The sequence below is a fragment of the Drosophila mauritiana genome, chromosome 2L (genome assembly GCF_004382145.1).
Source record: "Drosophila mauritiana strain mau12 chromosome 2L, ASM438214v1, whole genome shotgun sequence".
In the NCBI taxonomy this organism is placed as follows: Eukaryota; Metazoa; Arthropoda; class Insecta; order Diptera; family Drosophilidae; genus Drosophila; species Drosophila mauritiana.
Window position 1 is genome coordinate 20,795,382 of NC_046667.1, and position 23,806 is coordinate 20,819,187.

Genomic DNA, 23,806 nt, shown 5'->3' on the forward strand with positions numbered 1-23,806 from the left:
AACAATGCATTTAGGATGGCTATTTCCCGTGATTATTTCCAATGGGGTGACCCTTGTTTTATGCGAATGCATTATACCTTATTCCGACAGCCCCTTGAATCCGCATCAATAAAAACTTAATGCGTTCAGACTAATAAGGAAAACTGGAATATATATATATTATTGAGTATTTGTAATGTGTTTTTTAAACATTGTTGTGCTTAAGTAATTAGTTAGAGAAAAGAATACCCAGAATAAAATTAGTGATCACGCAGCAAAAAAACTATCGATATACATTAGTTTCGCATTAAATTGAATAGTAAGTATTCAACTATACACCTTGTTACAAAGTAATGCTGTCTGCCTAATTCTCGATCAGCAGACTAGGGGGTTTTTTACTCCCATGTTCTTCTGCTTAAATACCTTTCTCGAGCCTAAATTAAATAATATACACTCAGGGAATTTTTTCATTTGTACTGTTAGAAGATTTTAAACAAATGCTTTTCAGTTCTAAATTTTTAAGTAGACATTTAATAATATTTTACGAATGATTTTGTGTGCTTTGAATGCCAGTGAAAAAGTGGTGGATTATTTAGTAGAAAGTAGCGGAAGGCATTTCCCGATCTGGTAACACTGATTCCAACACTCATTATCGTTCCAAATGAAACGCAAAAAGGTTCAATTTTTATTTTCTTCCACGTTTTCGGCATTTATATTAACGTAAAGATGGCTCTATAGTTTGCGCGCAAGCAAAAACAACCAGCACCTAGGTGCCCAAACACAACAAAATGGAAACGTATAAAAATCAAAAGTGAGTATGCACCAAGCTAAACTCTCGATAATTTCGCAATTTCGCACGCACACTACCGCACTTTGCGTTGCACATTCATTATTGCTGCACGTGTGTTGGTGGCACTGCCTTGTATGGATTCTCTATTGACTGTGTTAACGTGGCAAATCAAAACTCAGAGGGGCATGCCACCTGCTAAAGGTAAAGAAATTGGCTGACGCAATCTCCGACTGAAGTTGAGTAAAGCGCGTTGCAAGTCGCCTGCACGTGCGAAAATGAGATGACTAACCACAGTAAGGACTACCCCAAGCGAACACAGCTCATGACAGAGCTGTCTTCTTTGCATTCTAGATTTACTTAAAATGTTAAACATAATCTCAACTTTTTTGGTGGTTGTACGGACACGGCAATATTAACTCTTTGCCAATAAAATGTTGAAAAAGCATTTCTTTTTCAACGAATTGAGTGTAATTGGAAAATAACAGGTACAGTAAAATACTTAAAAATTGTTTTTAAAAAGGGTAGCGACTATTCGTTATCACCATGACTCGGGATAAGTCAATGAATAGCTGTAGGCTGTGCAGTGAACCAATTAATAATAATTAATTCGTTTCTTTAATTCTCAGCGCCATCATGGCATCTTCACAACAACAAAACACAGCGCGAAAACAAACATTCTCATTCTTCGGACCGGATTTCATACTTTCAAAACAAAATATATCTTTGACCCCTGATTTGAACTCTGAATATGGACGCATCATTTCACCAAACCATGGAGAGCTTGCAGTTGCCCAAGGAGCTGTACTGGGACCTCAAGATGGAGCCACAATCCCCAACATCGGTTTTGGGCTCCGATCTGTTTCCGCTTACTGACTCAAGCGATACGGAGTGGCTGTATGACCATAACTTTGCAAATGGTTTGTGGTGCCTAAAAGCTTTTTTTGAAGGGATTTTGAATGATTTTAATTTAAGGCATTATTCTAATTGGCGATGATGAGGCTATGACCCTGAATGAAGCAGCCTCTCTCGAGTTACTTAGCGATGAGGAGATGGTTGTGGAGATCTTTGACCTGAAAGATGAAGGTAGGTATATTTTAGTGTGCTTACTTTTTGGTATGAAACGTGTTCTTGTGACTGTAGCTGTGCGCAAAATGCAGATAAATCGATTTGCGGGAAGTTATTCCACCTTCGCCCATAAGAAATACCTCTTAGAGTTCTTATTAACCTTATTTATAACTTGAAACTCATCATGACATATTTAAAGTAAAATCCGTTACTATGCTTACAATGATAAGATAATTGGTAGTTATGCCTCTTACTCGTAGATCAATAGGAAACTAGACTCATTAAAAGGATTCAATTTACTAGCCGAGTCGATCTGACCATGTCTGTGTGATAATCAAAATCTCAGGAACCGTGTGATAATCAAAACCTCAGGAACAACAAGAGCTATAAAGTTGATATTAAGAAAGCATACTCACGACCAATTATTTCAAAAAAGTATTACATTTCTATTGATATTCCAAAAATATTTGAGCAGCTTAAATTGTCCGTACCTTTCGTTATATTAGAAGTTTTTAATAAATTGAGTTTTCAATTTAATACAAATATCTTAAATAAATACACCTATCACTAAAAATAAAATATTTAGATATTTGCAGGAGCTTTTAACGTCCGCGAAATTCCCGCAAAAACGATATTTATATACATATTAAAACTCAACATTTGCTTAAATTACATTTTTTTTTTGTACATACTTTTTTTCTTGTTTTTAAATTGCAAAGTATGAGACGAAAAAAAATGTTCCTACAGCTCTTCTTAATTATTAGTATAGATCAAGTGAATTTCATTGTTTGAGTCATTAGGGTCTCGCACATCAAATGGTTTTGAACCTAAAATTCCGACAGGTAAAGTTGAGGAACCGGTTTTAAGTTTGCTTTGTTTTCGTTAGCGTATTTTACTGGTATTATGGCCCTCTTTAGATTGAGCATGAGCTTGTTTTTGTATTATTGTTTTCACCGTGCATTTTATTATTGTTTATCAACGTTGGCCCCAAGCAAGCGCTGTAATGGCCAATTTCCAGGCAACAACAAAGACTCAGATCGAGCGAGAGCAATGAAATCGGTTGTGATCGGTTTTTTGCGTACTTGATCACGCGTTAAGCGAGTGAACGGCGGGACTCTTCTCTCTTCTCCGCTTCTCTCTGTAGTAATCTCTCTGGACTCTTTGCTGACGTTCGGTTAATACATTAAGAATTCAATAGATAACAGCTGGGTTGTGTGCTTTTTAAGGTAGCAACTCGATCCATTCTTTTCCCTTAATCTTATAGTGTATGTTTTTTTAGTGAAATATATAAAGTATCTGCGATTAATGAACCATTTGACATCATGACCATCATAATTTTGGTATTTTTAGGGAGATCAGGAAGCTTCTTTGTTTGAAATGTAAATTTTTACGGAAGACGTGCCTCCCGTTTTGAAACTGTCACTAAGGCTCACTCGGGTAGATTTTATAAATACATTTTATATAAAAGGAGATGAAATAAGTATTGTGTTTAACCCTGTAGCCATGAGATGACATGTTGATTATATCAATATGTTGGGAGATTACTCCTATTAACATCTCAAGCATGTATAGTGTACATATATACATATACGCACGATTCTGCTAATACTATTTGATTTCATAGTTTGTTTAATGCATATGGAAAGCGGAGTTTTAATTTTACAAAATTTTTTTTCAGTAACATAATCTTTATTTCTCCTAAAATTAAGAGCAACCTACGCAGAGACTTGATTATTGAAGGTGTTGATAATACTGTATAGAAAACCTATATAATTTAGAAATTCAATTTTTGAAGAACTGAAGGTGCTGAGCAATGCTGTGGTTAAATATTAATATTAATTACAAATTTAAGTTATCTGAAATTCCCTGTGTGACACAGGACAGCTATTTTAATTTTTGTTCAGCTAGAGATCAATAAAACAAATAACCTAAATTTGCACCACTGTGCAGAGTCCGTTGGCTCAGATTGTGACTGTCCACTTGTCTCAGCTGATAGCATCTCGGGCTCGAAATAAACGAACAGATTGATCTTAATGCAGGGCGCTCTCTGAGCTCCGCTGCCAATGGCGTTCACTCGCTCTTGCCCGGTAGTTAGCCGAGCAAAAACCATGCGCGGCTTGTAGTCGGTACTCAGTACAAATCGCTACTCAGACGCGAGCGCTCGGATTGAATCTCGGCCTTAACTTTGATTGCCGCCCCGCATTTCACGTCTTGGACACGTATTGACTCGCCAACACAAAGAAAACGGCTTAAAATAAAACGATACAATAACAAATAAGAAGAGAGGCAGTAACCACACAACCACAGGTCTTTGCGTTTTATAAACGCTAAAAAGCCAATCGAAAATAAAAACATTATAAAAAATGTGTTAAATAACTTATATAAGGAAATCTGGTGTGTCGTTAAAAATAAAGTGCAGAATCTTTGCATTACGCATTAAAGCGGATAGCGCTTTCCAAATTTGTGAAGTGAGTTGCCAGCGAGAGCCATTCGTACTTCTAACTTAAGCCACAGGTGAAGACAAAACGGCTAGATTCCACTTGAGGCGATTATCGATTGGAAACTATATGTAGCCGGACCTCGGAAAATCTGCCGACCCACGGGACAATCGTGATCACCTGAAAGTTCGAGTGCGGGCACCAAGGACTTTGTTAGCATGATACCACACTGTGGATACCGTTACATGTGGAACCGTGAAATTGTGATAAACTCGCAAAAGTTGGTTAAACGACGCTAAGCAGGAACTTCAGATTTTCAACTACGCCGACCATTTTGCGGCAGCAGCTGTATCCTACGGACAGAAATCCAGCAACCGAAGAACAGATGCACAATAAAAAGCAATAACTCAAATCCCTTCATGCAATTTAAAACTTTTAATACTTTTCATATACGTTTTACCACGCGCTTTGTTTTGTGTACCGTTTTTGTTTTTTATTTAATAAGAAAATTTGCTGAACTTATACCCGTTTTCCAGCTTTTTATTTGTACTTTCTAATTTGATTCCTTACTAATTTGTGATTCCTTACTTTCATTTGGAAATTTGATTATACATTACTGCTAATATTTTTCTATTTTCATAATATAAGGAATTCTCCTTTTAAATAGCTATTGTAACATTTTGTTTAGAACTCGATTATTGTTACGTTTAGGTCAGTCTACTCATTTATTCTCATTTATTGCTTACATTTTTTTTTTAATAAAAACTTGTGGGACAACACTTTATATTCGACAAAACGATTCACTGCTGCCGCAAAAATGAGCACATATATATTTATGCAAGCATATGGTAAGTAAAAGGGTGCTATGTTATACGTAATTGCAAGACAAAAAATTAACTTTGAGTACGCTAATCAAGTCTGCCAGCTTGTTACGTTTGTTTTGTATCGATCCTGTGGACTTTATACTTCTTCGAAATTCCTTTCTTATTATGAAGTCCAAATTCAATATTTAAAAAATTCGTTTGCATACAGTGACTGGAATTGGGTAGCAAGTTGTTATTGATGTTTTGGAAGCCATTGGCTGTAGCTGGAGCAGTATATCAGATTATGGAACACATTCAAAAAGTTTAGGAAATACAAGTTTTAAGCCAGTATGACATTACAACTTGTAAAAAATTTATATACAATAAACATACATAAACTTTCTTGGTTTCATCTCCTACAATGTGTTTATGGGCGAGTGCACACTTATTTGCCTATAAAGTCAGTCTTGCTTCAAGGTTTTCGCTAATCATGCTCTCATTTAATATAAATATGTATGTATAATCATATTTATTTCCCGCATGATTGTGTTAATATAGTTGTCTCTGTCGTTTTATTTGATAATGCAAATGGTACATTGTTTTCTTCATATATGCATATAGAGCTTTTTCATTTTATTTTTGTTGGAAATGAAGGAAAACTAAATAATTAATTTATTTCACATGGAGGCAAAAGTTAAAATCTAATTATAGATAATATATAATGAAAATGCTCTCAAAAGATTTTTTCGTCCCTTTTATATATAATCATGTAAAATTTAAAGCTAATCATTTATTAACTAGCAGTTTAAAGTGTATATCATAATAGAATTTCTATTATTTAAATACTGATAAGAAGTATGTGCTTTTTTATATTATAACGATGTTAGGTAGATGTTTTGACTCATAAAAGAGAGAGAAGAATCAAAATAGGAAAGTTAATCTGCTTATTTCTTTCTTAAAATTCATTAAAGCTAACAAATGAAATGTTTACACTTCCTTGTTGTTATTGCACAACACAATATGGTGTTTTATATAGCATTATCCAGTGCTAGGCATGGTAACATCTACGGTTTAGTCGCATTTGTATGTAAATTAAAAACCGTAGTTACAGTTGCTCTGAATTTAAGCAATTCAAACGCAGGTGCTTGCGAGGAGATTGAACATATATGTATGTATATATCGATCGATACGAAACTTGTTATGCTAATGTAGAACTGATCTTGGGGGAGACGAATGCTTAGGCAAACTCAAGCCCAAGGTGTCGCTGGGTCAGCTTTTAGAAGCCAAGCAGGTGTTGCAACTATGCTTTTAGAAGGTTGCACTCCCATGTGATTTTTCTGCGAGGAATTACTTTTTTTATTTGAATTGTGATTGCCTTTGTAAAAAATAATTAAACTGATGTCGTCGAACTTTGTTCAGTATAAAATATCTCCGTCGTTCTTTAATAAAAGCAAATTGAAAACAACAGCAAACCAATCGTATACTGAGAAAAATATGCCACAATCAATATGTAAATGTTTACTAAAGTTCTGAACGAGATACGAGTATTCGTTGTCCTTCGTTTTAATGGAAATACATATGTATCAATTTAGAGTGCAAAAATGTAGACAAACAAAATTCACTTTTATAAAACACAGTCGTATTAGGTTGCTTATGAAGTTGCGAAACATTTTTTTGAGAAATTCTTTATGAATATATATTTTTAATATAGTATATCTGTTGATGGAAAAGTAATAGCGACGTTTACGTCTTTATAAATTACAGACATAAAATACTTGCATATATATAAATATTTATACTCGTTTTTATAAAATAAATAATCGTAGAGTAAAAGGGTATACTAGATTCGTTACATAACTGGCAAAAGGATGCGTTACCGACCATATAAAGTAAATATGTATATTCTAGATCTGTCCGTATGAACGTCGAGATCTCAGGAACTATAAAAGCTAGAAGGTTGAGATTCAGAATACAGATTCTAGAGACATAGACGCAGTTCAAGTTTGTTGACCCATGTTGCCGCGCCCACACTTTTGAAAAATGTCTTGATATTTTTCACATTTTTATAAGTCTTGCAAACTTCTATCGATTTGCCAAAAAAAAAACTTTTGACCCGCCCACTCTAACGCCCTACAGCCGCCAAACCGGTCACGCCCTTGCAGTTGAACCATTTTTAATTTTTTTTCTAATTTTATTCCGCAATATCTATCGATATTTGGCCTATTTGATGAAACAAAGATTTCATTGTTAACAATGAAATTTATACCCTATACTTGAAGTTAATTTAAGTTAAATAATATAATAGATGCTTAAAATAACTCAGTAAATATCAGGAGCATATTCGAAGCTCATTGTATTTTTTAAATAAGTCAATAAATATAATTTCTTTTTAAATTGGATGAAGATAGTTTTTGATTTTTATTTCATTAAAAAGTGAAAAAGGAAACCCTAATTCCCGACGAGTTATCAACTGAATATCTATGGTCTAGAATTACTTTCGTGACTTGGCGTGACAATACAAACAGGCAAAACAAACGACAAACTAAAAATGAATTCACCATTTTTAAAAGTGTCATGGTGACATTTTGCCCCTTTATATATGTTCAAAATGAATTTACATATATATTTGAATTTCAGTGTTAAAATTTAAATTTTTGTCTTCCATTAGAATGTCTTTTGGACCAAAAGGCAACGTTGAACTGCATCGATTATGAGAGTAACAGTTATCAGCCCAACATCAATGTTATAACTCAGGCCATAGTACCCGAAAACAAAGTACAATTCGCTGCATCTTCAGACGCTGCTTCGCTTCTTTCTGCCGCCGATTACCAGCTCAATGATGGTCCATCACTTGTTCTACAGCAATTAACGCCGCCGCAGTCTCCGCCTCAATTCGATAGTTACAAACAGACGGTCGATGCACTGCCAAAACCCGTGCTCGTAAAGGCCGAGCAAAAGGTGGTAAGTCATAATATGAGTGTGCATTGTACTTATATGTGTTCTTAATAAACCTTCAAATATTGCAGCAATGCTATACTCCTGATGTTACAAACGCAGTTTCTGCCACGACCTTTAACTTTAACAACTGGGTAGGCGGCAGCGAAATTGCCCGCGAGAACCAACTGGTCGATGATATCGTCAATATGCGTGCTAAGGAGCTCGAGTTCTCCACGAACTGGCAGCAGTTCAACGAGGACTGCGAGTCTCAGGCGTCTTCATCTTTAGACAGCAGAAGCACAGAAAGCGGAGTGTGCAGCAGCATCGCCGACGCCGACGAGGACTGGGTTCCACAGCTTATCAGCAGCTCCTCCTCGCCAGCTCACACACCTATCGAGCAGTCTGCGTCCCAGCCAAAAAAGCGCACTCGCACTTACGGGCGAGGTGTAGAGGATCGAAAGATCAGGAAAAAGGAGCAAAACAAGAACGCTGCCACACGATATCGCCAGAAAAAGAAACTTGAAATGGAGAATGTGCTGGGCGAGGAGCATGTGCTGTCTAAAGAAAACGAGCAGCTTCGTCGCACTCTGCAGGAGCGTCGCAACGAAATGCGTTATCTGCGCCAGCTAATCCGAGAGTTCTACCAAGAACGCAAGCGCTAGGCTCTGTTCTTTGAAATCAATTTTATGGTCGTTTGCAAAGTTATTGTTATAATCAAACCTAAGCCTCTTCGATACACTAATCATCATCTTAATGTTTCAATGTAATACTATCAATAACAATCTCCGGGTTGCCCAAAATCTACAAATCACCAGAGTACGCAGCCTGTCCTTTGTCCTAAATTTTTGGCACTAATGACGAGTCTCTGAATTCGGAAATATTTGTTGCCAGTGGTGACTAAAGGCGACCCTATATCCAAAGCAACACGGTCCATTGTAAAACACTTTAATTGAAAAGCTCCTTGATTTATTTTTCTGCAAATCGGACAGTGTTGCGGCTGCTGTGCTATTTTAAAAAAACATATTTTTAATCTGGTAGCATCCCTAAAGATGTAAATTTATTTTAACTTTTCAATTATTTTTATTCTTATTCAACATTGATCAGTAATAAATCAAAATGGTTTTTAAAAGATATATTAAGAGTCATGACATTTTATTCATATAAAATTAACGGTAAGTTATCCTTGGAAAATTTATAAATCAACATTCGGTAGTAGCATGAAAAAAGTGTTGATAAACTTATTATTTGTATTATTTTTAATTAGTAACCAAAGCCAACCACCGCCTAGCAGAAACTTTCACTAATTAATTTTCAATCTAAAATTGTAAAATCCAATCCGCTCGAAGGACAGAGTCTCTTCTCTTCTTCTGGTTAGCTTGTATGGGTACTTCAATATGTTGGTACCCCGCCGTATGCATCTCCTGAATGCCGTAGTTGTAATCGGATTATGATTATGTCGATGAATATGATGCGAATGTTATCACCAATTCCGCGTCCCACGTTCTTTATAAAGTGCATTAAAATTATGAAGACCAATTAATTGAAGAACTGGAAATATATGCAAATAGAGATTAATACAGATAAAATTGTTACACCAGGGGCTAGAAAAAGAAAAGTAAGATACCAAAACAATCCCTCACTGCTGAGATTGAGATTGGGGTTGGGATATGGGAATCGTCATGGGTCGCTTTGGGATTTTCTTGCCTGGACATTTTGACTGATGAGCCGGCGACGTGAGCCGTACAACTGACTTGGCGTCGCTGACTGCCGCTTTTTCTTTGGTTTTCACTACTAAACTAAATTTTCCACATCGTTAATTTATATTAATATGATTTCTGTGTCAACGGTCGATGTGCTCTCCGTCTAGAGCTCGCCTTCAACGGCGTCGCCTAAGCCGGTGAGGTCTAAGCTGTGTTGTCGCCGATGCTGACTCCCGCCGTGTATGACAAGGCAGCCACGACGCCGATAGAGGTCGCCGGCGCAATATTTATCTAAATTGTTATTTTTCACACTCACGCAGTTCAATGAATTCGTGAAAATTACGTTTGGGACTTTGTGTTTGCTCGTCGCCAAAGTCATCCCCCTCCTCCTGTCATGCCATCGAGTTTCGTTCGATTCTTCAATCTACGAGCCGAATGACTCTTTAAGCGCATGGTTAAGTATATTGGCATAAAATTCAATTTTCCTGCTTTGTGTTAATCCTGTTATTAGCTGCCGTCCTGCTGCAGAATCCTTTTAACACACTCCCCTTAAGTGCCAGAGCAACGAGAATTTAAGCATTAGGGTTGAGATGGTGGTTGGATGAGTTATGCTGCTGCCAGTGCTGCTCTAGAAATCGCCTACCAATTATCCTTGATATTGGTAATAATTTTTAACCTTAAACGATTTATTTTTCGAACTTATATGATAAAAGGTCGGTTGGTAAACAAAATTCATTAGTAGAGATGTCAGCAATTTAACATATGAATGGGATAATTTCTTGAGTTATGGTTATCCGAAATATACAGTTATTTTTCTTTTTTTTAATTTTGATGACCCCTATCCCTAACAATATCGCAGTACTTTTTCTCGAAAAGGAAAGTAAATACGCTTGATTAAAAAAACTTAATTATATGTTTGTGGTGGAGTTTTGGAGGTTTCATGGTAGACATATTAAGTATTAAGTAATTTAATGCTAATTGTGACCGACCTACATAAATAAAATTTAGTTCTGGCGAGAATTTCTTTTCTGCATTCGTTTCCAATTTTAGAACACTTCCTTCTATTTGCACTATTTCGAAATCGAATTGACATCGATAATGTAAAATAACACCGCCCGCCGCCACAAATCAATATAGAAGTCGAGAGGCTAGTAGAGGAAGAAGTCCACGTCATCGTTAAATTTAATTAGGCATCAAATGACCCAACAGCCGAGCTAAATCAAAAACCAATGGCCTGAAAGTGACCCAAGTGCAGGCGAAATTCAACCGCCTGGCTCAAAGGGCGGTCGCAACACTTTAAAACACAATTAAAAGTCAAAACGTCATTCTAAACGAAAGCCAGTGGACAACCCTCCAAGGACCGAAGAGCCGACAATGAGGCGCCGTAGAGAAAGTGCTGATTTGGGATGGAGACATGGCGCTCACTTTACATAGCATTTAACAAAATTATAATGAGGCATAGAATGGATGTATATCGGTCGGGGGGTGAGTCTTCTCCTCCCGTGTCGAATGTTAATGAGATTATGTGAGGAACACATTTTAATATTTATATGAAGTATTATCCTAGCGAGATAACCGTATTAGGTGGTGTCCATTAGAATGAATTCAATTACCGCCAAAGCTAAGTGGATCAGAGGAAAACTATAAGAGAAATACTGAGAGCAATCTTTTATATAATTACCTCAAAATGCACATGTAAGCAATGTGGCTTATCTCAGCGTGGAGCAACATAATTACAGAGCGAGCAGATGGACCGAAATTTAAGAAGTGTTTCTTCCGAACCTAAGTCTTTTAAAGCAACAAATCCGCTTGTGGAATTCTATGTAATATAATATAACACATCGCCTTGTTTAAGCTTTATATTTACGAGGTCCTTTATGGGATTCTACCCTGAACACCTAGACTTTCTAGAGATCTGCCAGATGGCCAGGTCTCGGAATTGTCCGGAATGTCTTTCTATGTTTTCAAAATATTAATTATAATATCACCACTTTTGGACAAAATATTATATTGTATACTGTTCGTATTGTTGTTAAGCGCTCAAAATCATTCTTGATTTACTGTACTCTTTTTCTAGTCTATGTATGCCTCCAGCAGTAACAAGTTTCATTACAAGCTAATTTTATGACGCCCATCCATTTGCTGATTTTCCTTCTCCTAAATTTTCTATGGCCTTATCTAATCGCATTGAGTGGGAAAAAATTACTGTACCTTCTTATCGCAACCCGCACACACATTTAGCTTACCCAGTTTTCACGCATTTCCAAGTTTCATTTTCAGCTTTTAGCTTACGACCATAAAAATAAAGTAAAATAAAATATGAAACTGAAGTTGAGCGGGTTGCTCTGCGATCAAAATGCGGGTCATTTAAATCCAATTGTTTTACTAATGCAGTGTAAACTAAACTAAATGAAATGGGAAATGAAAGAAGGGTGGCAATGTAAGGTTAAGATGTAGAAATATTCAATTGCGTTGTAAAATACTTCCTATTACATTAAATTGTTCATTTCCATTTGCAGAAATCTGTAGGTGTTTTGGATTGGCCCCAAGGCACAGCTAATATATCCGCACAAACAAGAGAGAACGCTATAGTCGAGTGTATTAGATTACTATTAGATACTGAGTCAGTGGTTGCTTTTACATACATTGTTATTGTAACATTGTTACTTTTGGCAAGGCCAACATTTTTTGGCAATTCTATGGAAATATGTACAAATGTCTAAAATGTTCTTTTTTTATGGCTTTTTATCCTGATTCAAAATATATTTACTTTATAGGAATAAATAAATTTTAACAAATGTAGTATAATGTTTATTTAAAATATCTGTAAACTTTTGAAATCCAAGTTTCAAAAACAAATAATTAAAGAATGAATGTATAGCATGAAACTGAAACTCTGTTCAGCCAAATAGCTTTAAACAGAAATTCGATATCAATAATGCAACGATTTTTATGGCTCTTCTGGCTTCTTTCAATTTATCACAGACAAAATTAAATGCAATTTCACGGCTATTTGAATGGGACAAGACAAAAACGTTTGCTATAATGAAATAAATGAGCGCAATTTTCAATTTGCCATGCAGATGAGCCGAACCACAAAACGTAGTTGAGAGGGACTGTTTCCAACAGAAAGAGGTTGCACGAATAACCTGCATTGTGGCGGGCCTTTAAGCTAAATGCACACAGTTTGAATTTGTGGGGTGGGGTATGAAGGGGTTAGTGAAGTGCCATGAAGTACGTCGCATGTGCAACAATTAGCGGTATTTCGAGTCCCTCAGCATATCTTTGACATTTACACAGAGCTACCTGTGCCCCAGAGTACGTGACATTTTAGCAATGGCCGATGCTCAGTTTCATGTGGAAAAAGTTGGAAAGGAAAGGTTTACACTCAAAATATTTATAGCGAATGTTCATTTTATATATAAATTTTGTTCTTAAATTACTTGCATAGAAGGTCAAAAACTCCTAAAGCATTAGTGTTTTGTAAGAAGAGTAACAGCATTTATTTCAATTTGCATAGCATAGCAAACAAATTGTGTTTTGGCTTTAAATCCGTATAAATTTATCCCAGCATTAATATCTGTAAGAATTATATCTTTTAAACGGAAACAAAGTTTAACGAGTTTAAAAACTAGTCACGAGTCCAACGTGACGAAACATGATTGTACTAAATAAATGCACCAAGTAAAGTTTCTCATTCTGCATTATAACGCATTATAAGAGTATGTATTTACCCTCTGGGCATTTGTGTATTACCTTTCAAACTTGCATATCTACATATGTACATAAATATTTCTTACATATCACCAGTAAGCCTGAAAAAATTTGTTTTGCCGGACTTTCTGTGGTATTTAGATACAACATTTTGGATAGGGTTCTGATTTTGTTGTCAATGTTTACTTAATAAAAGGGGGTTTGCATAACATTGTCTAACTATCATGCATCCAGTTGGTGTGACTTCATTGTTCCCGGTGTAACGCTTATAGTCAAAAAGCATCTTTTCAGGCAACTGAATGAGTTTGGGATAGCACTTCAAATTCCCCTCTTTTTCAGGCGAATCACAACAAACGCTCATCTAATTAGCCAAGAGAGAACCATTTCTGTTATGCCCCTTTCCACTTTCTCATTTTTTTTCCAACTGGGCGTTTGAAAAGGCTTCTAAAAGGCAAACTGTCCCCGCACCTCTATGCATCATCCTTCAGATGAGTAAACAAACAAGTAATAAAACTCGCGGCACTTGAATCCTTAGGAAAATCAAAAACAATTAAAGTTTGTTCAAGAAAAACAACATACAGAACTCATCAGCATGCCTCACATACTCACAACCATGCATACTCCCATGGCCATGGCTGTGTGTAAACATTCCACCCACCGACCCACTTCACCGCACACACAGTCACCGCAATGAACAGATAACGTTGCCTACTTTTGCGCTCTATTCGCCAACGCAAACAACTTTTGCGTGACGTCGCTCGACGTTTGCTTCTACACTGCTTTTCCATTCCCCTACGCCCCCGCCGCCACTTATTCCTTACTGGTTTCCCGCAGCCCCACCGATAAATAAATTTGAACATTTGGTGTAAATGTAAATAGATTGTTCTCCCCCAACCACTGTATTTTAACGTGGTGTGAGTGATTAAGGGATGGTGATGTCGGGAGCCGGCGTCGTGAGGGCCAAAGGTTCGCTCATTTGCGGCCTGGTCAAAGCGGCGCCAAGCAGACGCCCAAGGAGACTGAATCTCCCTTTCACTCTCACCGCGCCATACCAAGTGGCTGAGCGGTAACTACGCCCAGGCTAACGACACGTAATGTGTGAAATCAAAATATTTCGTGGCCCTTTCGATTATGAAGTGTTCACATGGCCTTGACGCACTGATAGAGTGTGAAGGCTTGATCGCAATGGAGACTCTTTAACTGCCAATGGAGTGTGCATGTGTTCACACCGTGCACAAAAATAACCACTTGTTGTTGCCTTTATACATAGGATGCATTTATCTCTTCGGAAAGCTTTTCTATATACATTCGTATATAGTAATTTCATAAAAAACGAGAGAGTATGCTATAGTTGAGTTCCCCGAAATTAAGATACACAGCTAGTGGAAATGCGAAAGCGAAATTTCATAATTTTTCTGGGATATCGATAGATATTGGTGATTAAATAGAGAAAAATTTAAAAGTGGTTCAAAAGTCCGGGCGTGGTAAATCGATGGAAACTTACAAGAGTAATAAAAATATGAAAACATATCAAAAAATTTTCATAAATGTGGGCATGGTTGTTTTGGGCAGTTTTTGGCAGTTTTAGGCTGTTTTAGGCGTTAGAGTGGGCGTGTCAAAAAGTTTTTTTTATCAAATCGATAGAAATTTACAAAACCAGCAAAAATATGGGAAAATATCAAAGCATTTTCAAAAACGCGGGCGTGCAGGCTGGAGCGGGTTGTGGGTCGGAAACGTTTTCTGTTGCCTGTTACATACTTTTCAACGAATCTAGTATACTCTTTTACTCTACGAGTAACGGGTAAAATATAATAAAAAAAAAGAAGAATTCTCGAGCATGCTGCTAATTCGCAGACATTGCGATATAAGCCCAGTTATCCTTGGAAAGCCTTTTATTAATTGTTTTTTTTTTAATTGGAGGTGCTCTAATAATTGCTGAGAAGAGGCGACTAAGAAGGGCTTGTTAAGAAAGTTGAAGCCCTGAAGACATTTATAAATCATTAAGAGACTGAACAGAATTACACAATAGTCCACTAATGACTTAAAAATCTGTTAATCTGTTCAGCCACAAAATACATAAGTAAACCTACTTTTCAAAAGAAGCTTTTGTCGGGCATATTTGCGTGGGCTGATCCTAAATAACACAATATAGAAAAAGTTGTGCATTGATGTACACCAGGTGATATGTTTTGAAATAAATATTTAAAGATCAATAATATCTTCAAATGTATTCTTAATTGTTACAATTATTGTTACAATTGATAAATAAAATGAAACTAATTCAATAAATTGTATGGCGGCGTTGACAGCCGAGTTGACTAATATGCCTCTCATCCTTACTTGATGAGTTATGAAGTTATCTTGGATCGACGCAGCCATTGCTTTTATTGATAGAAGACCTGACTTAGGGTGAAAACAACCTTAAATATCACTCGGTCGGAATCCATTAAAGAGGATTTGTTTGTATGAGCATGAAAAGCTTCATTTACAACGGAGAATGCTTTCAAAAAAGACAAGACTTAAAATTTAAGGAACGAATTTCAGGAACTCATATTTATATAACCACTTCAGCGTTGATAAATATCAGCACCCACTTGAAACGAGAAAACAAAGTAAGTATAAATAATTATTATTTACACAGTGGCCGCCGGAAACGGGAGAATTTATAGCACGCATTTTGATTTAACGAGCCAGAGCGATATGCAACTATATGAAAGGCAGCTTTTAGTACCGCCTTGCCTCTTCATCGCCATATTTACTAACCCAGTCTTCGCGTCGCGGCTCGCTTCAGTAGCTCAAGAGTGGCTAATTGGTGTCATTAAAAAGTTGGAGGCGGGTCTTTAAAACATGTACATGGAAAAAGCAAATAGTATGCATACGTCACGGCGATGCGTTCGTGTTATGATGAGGAAGAACAGGCTGAACACCAAGCCCGGTGCTGTTTTACAATGTTAATGTAATCAAAGTTGAACTTCTGCCTGATTAGTGATTAAAAAATTATAAACTTTTCTAACAAAAAAAAAAATATTATAAACTCACTGCAGGTAAGGCTTGAAAATCGACACAAAATTACTGAAAGGTTTCTATGAAAAATTAGCATTTATATTACAGGACAAAGTTCAATGAAGCGCTATTAATTGGAATGTCCTAGATGGAATGGCAAGTGGGGTAAAAAGTTCGGAGGAGAATGGATATGACCTCGTGCAATAACGTCTAAAATCTGCTTTTGATGCTTAGTGATTTGCACATAGGAAAGTGGCTATACTGATAATTGTTATTGATGGCGCATTACGGGATTGTAGGATTGGCAAGACAGTTTAATTAATCATATGGAATCCCACCATGTCACTTGCATTGACGTCCCTCCTCTGTATCTCTTAATGAGTTGCGGAATTAGTATCATTTCTGAAGTGGCGAAAAAGTTTTGGTCACGCCAAAGTTTCGGTAGGAGCTGTACTCATCTGTACTTAGGTGTGCAAATTACTATGGGCATTAGATAGAGAAAGATATCGACTATAGTGGTACTAAATATATACATATATGTCTACAGGTTATATGTTAATGTGTGCTTTTTATGTCCAAAACATTTTAAAAACCATTGAGGATATTTTCAAAATGGTAACTTCCTCTAGCAAAGACCAAGTTGAAACTAATACTAATATTAAGTAATAAGGAAAGTAAATATTATAGGTGAATTGTAAGTAATATACATACAATTTACAGCAATCTCGGATCTAGGAAGGCTTGGTCTAATAAATGTAAATACGCCAACAGGCTGACCAACCCCCTTCCCCAGCCCAATTGGCAAGGGGGAGAAATTGTTGGGGCCTGTCAACGAGGCTTCTTGTGGTGATCGGCAGCGAAAGAGGACGAGAATGTTGAGTAGATGTCGACTAAGAGGAGGACGAAGACTTTTTGCTATTGACATTTGACAAGTCGCGTGGGATGTTTTGGGCCCAGGGGGTATGCGATGGTGAGACCGAGGTACGCCTACTTAACTTTTTTCCCTCGTTCGCAGCCATGCTCCCTTTTTATTTATTATTGCCTTATAATATTTTCTCTTGTCTTCAGAATTTTTAAATAACCGCGGGTGCGATTTTTCTGCCCGGCTTAGGACCATCATGATGGTTTGTGGCTGTGACGGGAATGCCTTGCTATGATCAAATTTGTGATTTAAACGTGTTAAAGTCGAAAACGGTTCTTAAAATGTCAGTTGAGTTGTGGGAACTTCCCGTTTGATTTAATTAAAGGCATTGAATGCTCGCCCGAGGACTTCAGGTTGCTGTTGTCAGGATTTATGGATTAATAGTGGGCGGAGGGAGGGAACGCTGTGTGTATGAGAGTTCCTTTGATGAGACCAATTTCTATTGTTAGGATAAACATCTCAATATATTTAAAAAGGTTTTACAACGGATGCTTATATTAATATATTATAAATTATGTATATATTATATTTATACATATATATATATTATAATATATATTATTAATATATTATTATATTAACGCTCTACCTGTGTAAGTACGTCTAAAAACCATAATTAAAAAGCCAGATCTATTATCCTATCGCTAAGTGGATATCAAAAACTGTTCTCTCTAGTTCAATTACCAATTATTTTCTAATGGTATTTTAATATTTTTTAAGCATTCTACTCGTCAAGTATTGCACCAAATTCTAAAAACCTTATTAAATGCAATGTTATACAATATTGCTATTGGTGCAAATGGGCACTCCTTTATTGACCTTTGTGTACGACGAAACGTCGAGTGCAATGCTCGTTTTAATAAGTCAAAGAAAACGACAGACCAGATCAGAGGACCAACCAACTGTTGATGAGCACCGCTAACGCAAAGACTCACTAGTCTGAAATAATCGAAACGTTCCTATCCTATCCGGAACTGTAAGAAGCTTTTGGCTAAACAATTTTTCCCTTCTTTTCCAGCTATGTCTCCTGTTTTTCTTTCTGTTCATTGTTTCCATGCTTTGGCTGAAAGAGGTGGGGAGCGCAACTGCTTACGCTGCCGACGGGTGATTTACATAATGTCGACAACATGCGGCTTGTACTACCTCTATTTCTTGTTCCCATCCCTTGCAACTGAGTTGCCAGTTTAAAAATATGAACTGTCAATTTGTATTTGGAAACACTTGGCTGAAGAGGAATTAGTGAAAAAAGCAAATAAAAAGGGAAGAGGGACTTTTTTTCAGTAAATAAACTTTTCCCTTGGTTGACTAATATTAAAGAAATAATGCAGTAATGCATTATGCATAATTCAGTTTTAAAGCAAGTATTAAATTCAAAAGCATCAGTTATAATGTTCCCACAACTCAGAAAGGTCTCTCCTATCATTTCGAAGGAAACTGAGCTCTAGACTGCGTATTTTATATGTCATTTCCAGGGTCGGGGTAAAGCTCCTTCTACATGCAACATATTTTTAAACGCATTCATCATACATCCACCTTAACGATTATTTATTTAATATAGGGCCAATACCAATTTGGACTTGGAATAAACTGTTGCAATTGCAGCAGTGCCCTCATGTTAGGGACTTATATCTTTTTTGTTCAGTGTTCTTTACATGAAAGTTTTCTCCATGCAATATTGCAGCAATTATTAAAATCCCTTTGATCCAAATCAAACAAAAGAAATATTAGTCATATAAAAAACCGCATACGCACATATCGTTGGAGGGAAGCTCGCAACATTCGAATAAGCAAAATAGCTTTCCTAGCAACATTTCATTATCTGCCAACAATAGTTTATCATGAGATAGAGCCCTCCCGATAAGGGCATAAGCACTGTGATAACCAACAGCAACAAGAGCGTGGACAAACAGACGATAATAATAATAACAGTATACAACTCACTCAGTCAATCGGAGTTGGTAACAAAGGAGCTGGCGACAGCCAAGTGGAAAGTCAGCCGCAGTCGAATGCAGGCCGTCGCAAGCAAAATGCGTCACATGTACTAATCAGGCTAGTCATCCGCCCCTTACGTAGACCCTTGCACTATGGGAAATTTACCCACTTTTTCTGGCCAAATCTATTAATAAAGCAGCTGATTAAAACAGTGTGACTTCTATAAAGTGCATGTGACTGTCAAAATAAAAAAAACTCGTGCTGTACCCAAAACTGAGTAAAATATAAGTTGCCTCACAAAAGCATTTGTTTGATGACTGAACTTAAAAATCAATGAAATGTACCTCATGTTGTAGCTTATTATTCTTGTTTAGATAATTGCTTTAGATTATTATGACTTAAGCCCACTTTTCCAAGTTCAAAGTAATAATCAGATAAGAGATAATTATACCTGTTACTCGTAGAGTAAAAGGGTATACTAGGTTCGTTGAAAAGTATGTAACAGGCAGAAGGAAGCGTTTCCGACTTTATAAAGTATATATATTCTTGATCAGGATCAATAACCTAGTCGATCTAGCCATGTTCGTCTGTCCGTATGAACGTGGAGATCTCAGGAACTATAAAAGCTAGAAGGTTGAGCATAAAAATTCTAGAGACATAGACGCAGCGCAAGTTTGTTGACTCATTTTGCCACGCCCACTATAACGCCCTAAACCCGCCGAACCGGTCACGCCAACACTTTGAAAAATTTTATAAAAAAGGGGCGTTGCCCCGCTCACAATTTTTGGTATCATAAGAGACATGGGCTAGTGTAACCCAATGCCAAATTATCTTAATATCTCTCTCCGTTCTGGAGTTATTAATTTTGTTCAGAAATAGTGGTAAAATTTCCCATAGTTCCTTGTGGGTACCCCCGCCCTATGGCTCAATACCCCCTTCTGGAGTTGAGCCAGAGCACGTGGTGTCCATGTCTAGGAACTCCGAGGCACAAGCCACCCCGTTGGGCAAATATGTGTGGTGGCATTTGAACTGCATCTGTATATGTGTGGGCTAGCCTGGGATAACGTGCCGGGAAGGGTATATTCGTTTTACGTTTTTGCGTTCGCTTTTCATGAAAGCTAGTACTTATTGATATAATGTAATGGAAAGTCTTGCCCTGCCAACGGAGTTGTTGTTTGCCAAATATTTAATAATTCTTAAATACGAGTTTCGGTCAGAATGCATAAAATTATAATATTGGGGTAGAAAACAAACACTTTCTTTGGCTATAAAAACTTTACAAATAGTGCAGGCACTAAAAGCCTAAACTTTTCATATACAAAAAATATATTCAAACAGTTACTTAGTATTTATATTAAGGAGTTATCGTGGGTAAGGACTGCATTATCAATATGCAGGCATTAATTAAAGGACCCACAGAACATATTCCTCTAAATTCAGATGTGGCACCTCAATCCTTTGGAAAATACGAAAAAAACACTCTGACTCAGAGATCCACTCCGTTTTTGAGTATTTTCAGTTGCTCTCCATTCGCCAGTCTGTTTCGACTCAGGCTCTCGTGCGGGCGGAAGCTCCAGCCCCCTCTGCTGGGTGGACTTGTTGCTCGACTCGACTCCCATCGGCCAGGCTTGTGATTCGTCTTTTGTCTGGACTCGGGTCGGCCGATGGCACCGCTTCGTTCTTTCAGCCATTCCACAAGTGGCCGTCATCACCAGCGCTTCCGCGTTTCCGGTAATCGTTGTGCGCTCCCGAGAAACTTGATTTGAATTGTGCGGAAGTTTTTAAAAAATACTGTTGCTTAGAATTGGAAATCAAAAGGGATAGCCAAGCATCTATATATATATATTTAGTAAAAATGAAATGCATCATGAATTGTGAGAGTTGTTAAAAAGTGCTTTTATATATTTAAAAACATCGTGGATTAGTTACGTCCAAATACATGTAAGTTGTCAATACAATTAAGCTGGCCGAAATGCGTTGTTAGGTTGAGTAAAAACAATTACAAAATATAAATTTGCAGCTATGAGTCTCTGTAAATAGCCAACTAATTAGGGAAAGCTGACACAAGCAAACCACTAAAAAAATAATAGAAAGCATAGAAAACTGACTATATTTATTTTCAACAATCGGTAGCCATTCGGGCTTGGCATAAGTTTACTTCATTTTCAAAATTCCCCATACACTTGTCAACTGCAGTATACGTTGTTGTAACTTAGCGGGTGGACCGCACAGAAAAGGAAAACAATTGCTCACAAAAGTATGCTTTATTTAATAGAAAGCGTAATAAATATTACACAAGACCAGGTGCAGGTTGCATCGCTAAGATCCTCAAACCCCTTTCTTGCGACAACAATGAAAGTGAAATTTTCAGTTGTCTCCAAAGAAAAAGTAGACATTTCTATCGTATTGCCTTGATCGAGGTAACGTTTAACCATTCCCATGATATGACAAACAAATTTAAAGGTTGTGCGGAAGTTTTCTAAATAAAGAAGTCCAAGAATTTTCTGTGATTATACGTTGGTTTAAGGCTATTCATCTACTGTTTGCTAACCGAAGTGGTAAACTTATTTTCTGCCTTTAAAACCCAATTGAATTATAAATACATTTTTACAGACCAAACTTTTTTTTTTTTTATATTAATTTAATTATTAAGGCATACGGGGAAATCTTGGAGCCCCTTTGTGTCCTTCTAAGACAAAACTCTGAAAATCTTAAAAAAAATATGCGATTATAATACAATGACTTAAATAAAAATGAAAGAAACTGTTAAATGGAATTTATAAATCTGTCCTTTGCATAGACCGCCGCCATTTTTCTCAACATTTCTTAAGAGACCCCAAAGAGTCTGAAGTCCAAGGAGCTGTTGTCGTTAAATAATAGCGACACTTTTGTTTCATTCAACACCGACGACGGAATAAATGCACTGCAAAAGTGCGCGGTTTCTATTACAACAAAGTCAATGTACATTTGTCGTTCCGCGTATTCCTTGGTCTGTCTCACGCTTTAAACGCTGATGCAGGTTCCGGGTCAAATGCTGGTAAGCCAAAGGGCATAACCATAACAACGACAACGCGGCAAAAGCGTTTCATCGGTAAATGTTTTTTATACTCCTCAACTCTTGGCAAAAAGGGTATATTGTTTACGTACAGAAGAGTTTAGCAAGAAGTTGATGTATTCCCAAATTAAAGAAAAAATTAAACGGGTAAACTTTTATTTCATGAAAACGAAGCGGCATAATTTTTAATTCGTTTTTGGGATAGGTTTCATTTTTTTGCATTTCGCTATAATTAAAATAGATGCGATAAAAACATTCAACATCTTTTTAATCGTAATGCGAAAAACATTCTGGCCACGCTCACTCTTACTCAAGCATGATTTGTTGTCTAGAGAGTAGGGGAATAAATAGTAAGTAACATGAACCGTGTAGTTATAGTGCACTATAGGGGTTAATCAGTTCGCGAGCCAAAACTTTTTTAAATAATCATTACTATTGGTAAATGAAAGTCTTTCACAAATTCATATACTCACACACATTAAAGTGAATCTGACAACACGACAGCAATTGATATCCGGCGAACTTCGCAACTTGGGATCTCTCTTTTTCCAGTACCCTAATATTCGAGAGCGACTTATCCGACTTTCAGTAATCTGGAGATCAGAAAGAAGAAATTTGCTATTAGTCACCATTTTGGCAACGAAAATCGCACGCCTGCTGTTGCCTTCTTCGCTGGACGATTAAGGCAAAGGCCACGCCTGCGAAGATCTCACCAAACCCAAAAGTTATACAACTCCAAAGTCCTCGTCGACTCAGGCTCTATGGCACTTCATATACAGAATCCATAGCCTATTACAAGAGTTTGAGATCACCACTGTACCATTACAAAATACAAGCAATCGACGATGTACAACAGTGGACTAAATGAAACCAAAAGAAGGCCCGAATTATGATGGCTCGCGATATCTATCTGGTGATGTTTTAAACGAAAAAAGTCGAATTCTTGTTCAAAGAGCGTATTTTTCGTGGTCAGTGGAGACCGCTGCATATCCGACCGCGATTTTTTGGAGCACAATCGATCTGGTGAAAGAATATTATCAGTTACTAAAACCGCAGTTTAAACAGCATTTGGTCTTATAGAGCTCTTTCCATTTGGTACGATGAATGCTATTCTTCATCGATTTAAATTATGATATATTGTTGGCATCCTTATAATGGCAAACACGTCCAAGGAACACAAAGGTCATCTCGAACCGTATGGGAGTTTTTTTTTGCATCTATGGACTTTTCATCAACCTAATTGCAGGTATATGTAAATGATAGGTAAATTTGTATACCCGTTACTCGTAGAGTAAAATGGTATATGAACTAGATTCGTTGAAAAGTATATAATAGGTAGGCGGAAACTTTTCCGACCATATAAAGTATTTATATTCTTGATCGGGATCAATAGCAGAGTCGATCTGGCTCTGTCCATCTATTTATTTATAAAAACATATTTTTAAGAGGCGGACTAGGGCAATTGGTT

At 36.8% G+C, this 23,806-nt stretch overlaps 1 protein-coding gene and 1 long non-coding RNA gene across 4 annotated transcripts; one reads left to right on the plus strand and one right to left on the minus strand.

The window, feature by feature from the left end:
* The first annotated feature begins 610 nt into the window (after positions 1-610).
* Positions 611-9,007, plus strand: LOC117136986 (activating transcription factor of chaperone). Of its 3 annotated transcripts, none has more exons than XM_033298172.1 (5): positions 611-790; positions 1,396-1,686; positions 1,742-1,852; positions 7,744-8,033; positions 8,102-9,007. In XM_033298172.1, the coding sequence occupies exons 2-5, from the start codon at positions 1,518-1,520 to the stop codon at positions 8,672-8,674; spliced, it is 1,143 nt and encodes a 380-aa protein (XP_033154063.1). In that variant the 5' UTR covers positions 611-790; positions 1,396-1,517; the 3' UTR covers positions 8,675-9,007. The 3 variants fall into 3 exon arrangements, with proteins under 3 accessions (XP_033154063.1, XP_033154055.1, XP_033154073.1); XM_033298164.1 differs by having other exon boundaries at positions 612-790; positions 7,744-8,036; XM_033298182.1 differs by lacking the exons at positions 611-790; positions 1,396-1,686; positions 1,742-1,852 and adding an exon at positions 5,050-5,120 and having other exon boundaries at positions 7,744-8,036.
* LOC117137029 lies at positions 8,578-23,806 on the minus strand. The gene is made up of 2 exons (XR_004459127.1): positions 22,812-23,806; positions 8,578-9,560 (listed from the first exon to the last, which is right to left on the minus strand). It is a non-coding gene; the product is annotated as an uncharacterized LOC117137029 (long non-coding RNA).

Excerpts from the sequence above, each read along its gene's own strand:
- LOC117136986 (XM_033298164.1), top strand. The coding sequence starts at position 1,518 with ATGGACGCATCATTTCACCAAACCATGGAGAGCTTGCAGTTGCCCAAG. Across the intron at positions 1,687-1,741 it reads TGACCATAACTTTGCAAATG|GCATTATTCTAATTGGCGAT; the intron begins GTTTGTGGTGCC and ends TTTTAATTTAAG. Across the intron at positions 8,037-8,101 it reads TAAAGGCCGAGCAAAAGGTG|CAATGCTATACTCCTGATGT; the intron begins GTAAGTCATAAT and ends CAAATATTGCAG.